This window comes from Arachis hypogaea, chromosome 14 (genome assembly GCF_003086295.3).
Source record: "Arachis hypogaea cultivar Tifrunner chromosome 14, arahy.Tifrunner.gnm2.J5K5, whole genome shotgun sequence".
NCBI classification, from domain to species: Eukaryota; Viridiplantae; Streptophyta; class Magnoliopsida; order Fabales; family Fabaceae; genus Arachis; species Arachis hypogaea.
Window position 1 is genome coordinate 89073603 of NC_092049.1, and position 6434 is coordinate 89080036.

At 35.4% G+C, this 6434-nt stretch overlaps 1 protein-coding gene across 3 annotated transcripts; it reads right to left on the reverse strand.

The window, feature by feature from the left end:
- Positions 1-964: 964 nt before the first annotated feature.
- Positions 965-6434, reverse strand: LOC112743470 (CMP-sialic acid transporter 1). 3 transcript variants are annotated; one of them, XM_072214202.1, is made up of 10 exons: positions 5976-6409; positions 4844-4891; positions 3649-3798; positions 3409-3492; positions 3102-3316; positions 2900-2978; positions 2551-2720; positions 1946-2132; positions 1671-1748; positions 965-1257 (listed from the first exon to the last, which is right to left on the reverse strand). In XM_072214202.1, the coding sequence occupies exons 3-10, from the start codon at positions 3697-3699 to the stop codon at positions 1108-1110; spliced, it is 1014 nt and encodes a 337-aa protein (XP_072070303.1). In that variant the 5' UTR covers positions 3700-3798; positions 4844-4891; positions 5976-6409; the 3' UTR covers positions 965-1107. The 3 variants fall into 3 exon arrangements, with proteins under 3 accessions (XP_072070303.1, XP_025648464.1, XP_025648466.1); XM_025792679.3 differs by lacking the exon at positions 4844-4891 and having other exon boundaries at positions 3649-3790; positions 5976-6434; XM_025792681.3 differs by lacking the exon at positions 4844-4891 and having other exon boundaries at positions 5976-6424.

A 6434-nucleotide genomic window follows, 5' to 3' on the forward strand; every position in this document is an offset into this window, starting at 1 on the left:
ATAATTTCTTTCCAAAATACCCTTATCCCAAATTACTAATTCCAAGTTTACCCTCGTTCACTTCTTCAGCCACCACCTTTGCCCTATCGCTGCTGCAAGGACCACCATCTCTCACCTCCCAACTCCAACCCATCTCTCATTCGTACTACCTTAGCCATCATCCCTCCTTGCATCCATCATGACCAACAACAATAACATCAACACAATATCAAAATCAGAACAATAAGACCAACAACAATAATATCAAATATATCTCTAAATCAGAACGCAGAAAGAAGAGAAGAAAGGAGAGGAAAGGAGGAGACGGCGGCGCAAAAAGAGAAGCTGCCGATAGGTGCTGGGTGACGGCGACGAAGTGCGAGAGAGGCGCGAGAGATATGTAGGTGTTGGGTGACGGCGACGGAGCGCGAGAACGACTTGGGTGCTGGACACTGGCGATGTAGTGCAAGAAAGAACGTGCGGCCGAGAGAGAGAGAAGTGAAATCAGCAGTGAAGAGTGGAATAAGGGGTGTGATTGTTGTTGACGGAGGCAGAAGCCATTAAAATCGACGATGAAGAGTGGAATCTGCAGCGAAACGAAGAAGGGGGACTAAAGGGTGTGATTGTTGTTATTCAGTGAAGAGAGGAGAAAGACCAGGGGTAGGCAGGTTTTTTTTTTTTAATTAGTAAGGGTTCATATAAATAATGAGATTTGTTGGACTTAATTTTGTTTTTTTATTTGATGTGTTTTAAACTTAGCTATAGAACACATACAATTCTTAGAATTTTGAATTTTTCCTGAATAGTATTAAAGTATAGATTAATTCATATGTATATTCAAAAGGAAATATTAAATAGTCAAAAGATTTTAATAAAATTAGTATAAAGGTATAATAAAATAGGGTGTCAAAAATATTTTTGTTTGTATATATTTATGCAATATATATTTATCCAATGAACAAAAACAAGTAGTTACTTGTTTAGATTTTAGTATCAATATATATTTGTATTTTTTATTAGAATCCAACACCCAACGAACAATATTATGGAATAAGTATTTAGCCAGCGCATCGCGTGGGAATTTTTCTAATTCAAATAAATGTGTCGATACCAAAGCATTGAATGACATCATGAATGTGTTCTTCGATCAACAGACACTTCAATAAGCTTCTCCCTCTCTTCATCCGGTTTAACTGTTACTGGCATATCTAATAGCATATTTGATGGGGCAAAATACATGTGTAGAGACATCATACAAATAATAATACCCAAGAAAAGCTGCAAAGAGAAACAGGAAATTAGTATCCAGCATCAGCCTGATAATAGAGCATAAATGGTTTGACAAACATATCAATATTCTTCAATCTCCACACAAGAGACACAACTCAACGAGAATAACAAACAACGTCATTTGCTTATAAAGAATGGACAATAGTCTAAACAAAGAAACATCATCTGTTAATACGTATAATAAAGATAAATTTGCCTATTGAAATACGTTATTTAGATATGACTTACAAAAATCACACCAAAAGATTCAATAGAAAACAAACTATAAATGAAAGCACTACATAAAAGGTTGCTTATCCTGTGAAGCAAGCATCCTACAATTACATCTCCACGTGGTATATAAACTCCAAAATATTATGTTCAATAAATTATGCAGGCCATGCTTAGTTCAAAAATTTTACCTGCAATGTAGGTTTGAAGTTGAATAGGAATATTGATATTATCATTGTCAGAAGCATTGCCATTGATGTGGAATATACCTAAGGAAGATGACACAACTATGAGTAAATGGAGAAAAATTGCATGAAGAAACCAACAAATGCTGTGACACAATACTAAATTACTACTTTCAGGGGCTCAACAAAAATCCACAAAATGATATGCATCATATTCACAATGTGGAGAAATACATGATAAAAAAGGGACTTGCAAGAACCAAGAGCACCAAAGGATTTACCTTAACAATATTGTCAGCATGTTTCATCAACCAGGAAACCAAAAGACCAGTAGACCCTAGATTTAATACCACCATCCAAGTAGTGATAGTGTATCCATTGAATATACGTTGCCACCAGGGTCCATTTTCAAATCCACCTCTAAAATCATCCAAAGCAAGTCGTGCCATATTGAAGATTGTACCAAACCTGGATACAACTTAGGGAGTTCCTATTAGTGCATTTCTAAAAGATATCTAACCAGTGTAATAAGTTGCACGGAAGAAAACAAGGACAGTAATAATCTTATAAGAGAAAACAGTGCAGAAATGCATTCCTCCTAATTCTAAAAGAAAGTTCAGAATAATTAAATAAACGTAGTACAGAATGATGATGCACCAGATATTCACCACTAATGGAAATCCAAATGCATTGTACAGAAAACAAGATTCACAATCAAAGTAAACACACAGCATTCAATACTTGCCACAATATAGTAGCAACAAGATAACAATATTCATTTAATATTTTAAAGGAGAGAAGATACGGAATAAATATCTTTGATAAAACCAGGTTAACCAATAACCGAACACATTTGGCATGACATATTTAAGAAAAAAGTACCTACGTGTATAACTGTATATTCTGCCAGTATAAGCTATCATTGTTTTTCTTCATTAAGAACTCAGTATAAATTCCAGCTAAAGCAGAGAGACAAGCTGACAGAACTCCTAACATGTAACCCTGTATTGGTGCTGAGAATAGTGAATCACATGAAGCCTCTCCACAGCCCCTAACCTAAATCAACAATCAGTAAAAGTTCCACTCAGCAACACCAGCATGAAGTTTTCTTATACACTAACCATAAGTAATGATAAAAACAAAAACAAGTGAAATATACTTCAAGCATCTTCTGATAAAATAACTTAAAACGGTTAAACCAGAAAACTAGAGTTGCAAGACTGAGTTTCTGGCACCTGGCTTGTGGTTGTCCCAACAGCCAACAGCATGATCGCCATCCACTGCAAGTTCGAAAGCTTCCTCCCTAAGAACAACCTAGAAATATCTGCTTGACATCAGCACTAATTGAGAAAACAAATCATACCATACATACACAAATTGACAGATAAAAACAGCTTGAAGCAGACACTGCTCCTAATTCCGAAAGAGAGAAAGCACCTGAATAGTATTCCAGTGGTCACAATCTTTAGATTGCCCATTATCTGGTATGTGGAAGTGTCAACATATGTGAGGGTAGCAAACTGCACATTGTTGTGGATCAGATATATAATTGAAGGAATGGGGTAAAGAATCACTGTTCTCCACTCAGTTGTCATCTTTGGCAGAGGTGACTTTTTACATTCCCTCCATAGAAAGAAACTTGACACTGCAAGCTGTTACAAACACCAAATAATGTGAACAAAACTCAGCTTTGTTGCCATCAACTAAAATTGATAAAAAATGAGAGGGCAACAGTGATTTTGACCTTGAAAACCTCAGCAAGAAATGGGATAGTGGCATAATCATACTTATACTTTCCATTACTTTGCGAGAGGGTTGTCAATATTCCCTGCCATATGAAATAATCAAAATCAGTGAATTGAAATTTGAAATTACTCTATTTTTTGTTATTGTTTTTCTGCTTTGAGTGGAATACATGATAAGAGGCATGGGAAAGGGATGAGATTATGGTAGAAATTTAGATTTGGGGAGAATGGAGGTAAACCTGAGAACTGGTGAGAACAGTGAGGAGCACAGCGACAAAGTACCAGTGCATCTTCTTCTTCTTCGAGCAAGCTGTGCAGTGCAGATCCACCCCGGAAAGGAAATGCGCTTAAACGCAGCGTTTTATCACCCGATCCCAGAACCTTGCATTCTCAATATTTGAAAAAGAGTAATAAAAATAAGGGTAAAGTACTACTTTGGTCCCAACGTTTGGGCCGAATCGTAATTTGGTCATTAACGTTTCAAACGTCCTATTTCAATTTCAAAATGTTTTAAACAGGTTTCATGTGGTCTTACCGTTAAAATTGACACTAATAATTAACGAAATGAGTGACATGGACGTTAATAATGTTAGTAGTTAAGTCACATCTTCTTTCATGTGTTAGAAAATTGTAACCCTTCTTGTAACATTTTTTCTCCTTAATTTTCTTGTTGTATAAAACTTTAAATCCTAACCAAGGTTGCAAGAACCAAACCGGTCATTAAACCAGTCATGTGACTGGATTGATGGTTCAATGATCCAACGGAATCGAACCATGGTTGAACCGATTTAATTAAATATAAAATAAAATTATTATAAATTCAATACAAAATTTTAAATATTTAAATTTAATAACTTTTAAATTAATAAAATTCAAAATTTTGCCTAATAACTTGTCTATAATTTATCAACGAAAATTCACAAATTCAAACATTAAAATTTATGACTAAAAAAATCAAAACACACATAATTAACAAACACATTATGTTCCAATACTAAAAAAACAAACTAGTTTTAAACACTATTTACACAAATTTTTAATCATCGAATTCAAACTTACACAAATTACATATAGTCAATAACTAAGTATTGATTATTCAACACAAATTACCAAGGTTCTGAAAACTGGACCGGTCATCAAACCGCTCTAATTACTGGTTCACTGGTTCATTGGTTTAACCGTGGTTCAACCGAAAACCCATTTTATAATAAACACCTGATTCTATAAAAATTCAATGAATAAAGCAACTGGTTCTAAACACTCTTCTATTGCATTTTTTTACTTCAAAAGGGGATCATAAACAACTAGTTCTATGAATAAACAAACTACAATGATATGCAATGCCAAAAATAGGCCAATGATGAAATAATAAAGGGTTTCTCTCTTCAATTCTATGTTCAAGCTTGTAGCAGATCAGAATCAACAAAGTAATACCGTTGAAATAGTCTTCATTCTTAATTCTTATATACCTCAAAGAATTTCCTACAAAATGAAAATTGAACACAACACACAGCCTTAAAACAAAAACAAAACAACACTCAGAAATCAATCACCTCTTCCAAACACAGCCTTAAAACAAAACAGAACATTCAGAGTATGAGCATTCATCACAAAATTGATTTCTGAAACAAAACAAAAACGGCAGAACAACATTCAGAGTTTGAGCATTGATCACAAAAAATTTATTTCTGAAACAAAACAAACACAGCAAAACCAGCAGAACAGCATTCAGAATTTGAGCAATGATCCAAAAAATTGATTTTTGAAGCAAAACAAACAATCAACAAAACAATGAAAACAGAATTTTTTTTCCTTCAGAAGAAGAAAACAATGAAAACATGAAGCATATAATAAATCAATGATCACCAATATCCAGCAATAATCTCAAAGACAACAATAAATACAAAACAACAATTTAGCAAATAAACAAGAACAAGACCTAAATAGAAAATCCAACAAATTAAATCACAGCAACCTAACAGTTTGGCATGTTAAAACAACAGCAGCCCAACAATTTAGCAAATTATCAACTTAACAAGTTCAAGAACAGAAAATCACAACAAAAACAAAAAAAAATTAAAAATAACAGAACAACAACACGAGCAATTAGCAAATTAACATGTTTACAATAACAGTTCAAATTTACCAGAAGAACACTAATGAAGTGTAATCATCATGCTAATATGTTTTCTGCAAAGATGCTATTTGTGCAGCTAAAATTTCCTAATTACTAAGATCTAATTATTCTAATTTCACATGCAATCAACTTACTAAGTTTCTAAAAGCTAGAAATTATAAAACCAACCAGAAATATGGTTAAAGCATTTCATCAAACATGTTGAGTGTGGTGAAATTAAAACGTAATAAGAGTATTCAAAGCTTAATATCAATGTGATAGAGAAGAGCACATAACTATTGTATATTTTAATTCATTCTACGAAAAAATCCAAACCACTACCAAATCAAATAGTTACTTATTGTAATGGAAATCAGAAGTTGCAGAGTTTGAAGTAGAGTATTGGTGTTGTGTAAGTGTATTGTCTGGTGGCGGGTTTAGGGAACTCACGGCGGCGACAAAAGAGAGCAGTTGGACGGCTAGGTGGAGCGCGCGGGTTGGTCGCAGATTTTGAAGCAGAGCAACATGGCTAACAGACGAACGCGAATGCGAACTCGAACGGTGAACTGCGAGTGAACGCGAACGGTGAACGCCGAGCGAACCCGAACGACGAAGAACGCGAACGAAGACGACGGCTGAACGAAGAAGCGAACGTAAACGGCAAACAAACGGCGGCGGAAGCGCGGGTGAGCAGACAAAGACGACGGACGCCGAGCTCGAGGAAGCAGCTGCGATCGGTGACAGCGAACAGGGGTTGAGGACTTGGAGCACGAGGGAAGCTAGATAGACGGACCGACAGCGAACTATGAGTGCGACGGACGGCGGCAATATGCCACTCCTTGCGGCGGTGTAGGCTTACAGTGCTAGGGTTTTTTGGCTTCTGTGATTTCTTTCTGAATGAAAGAAAGA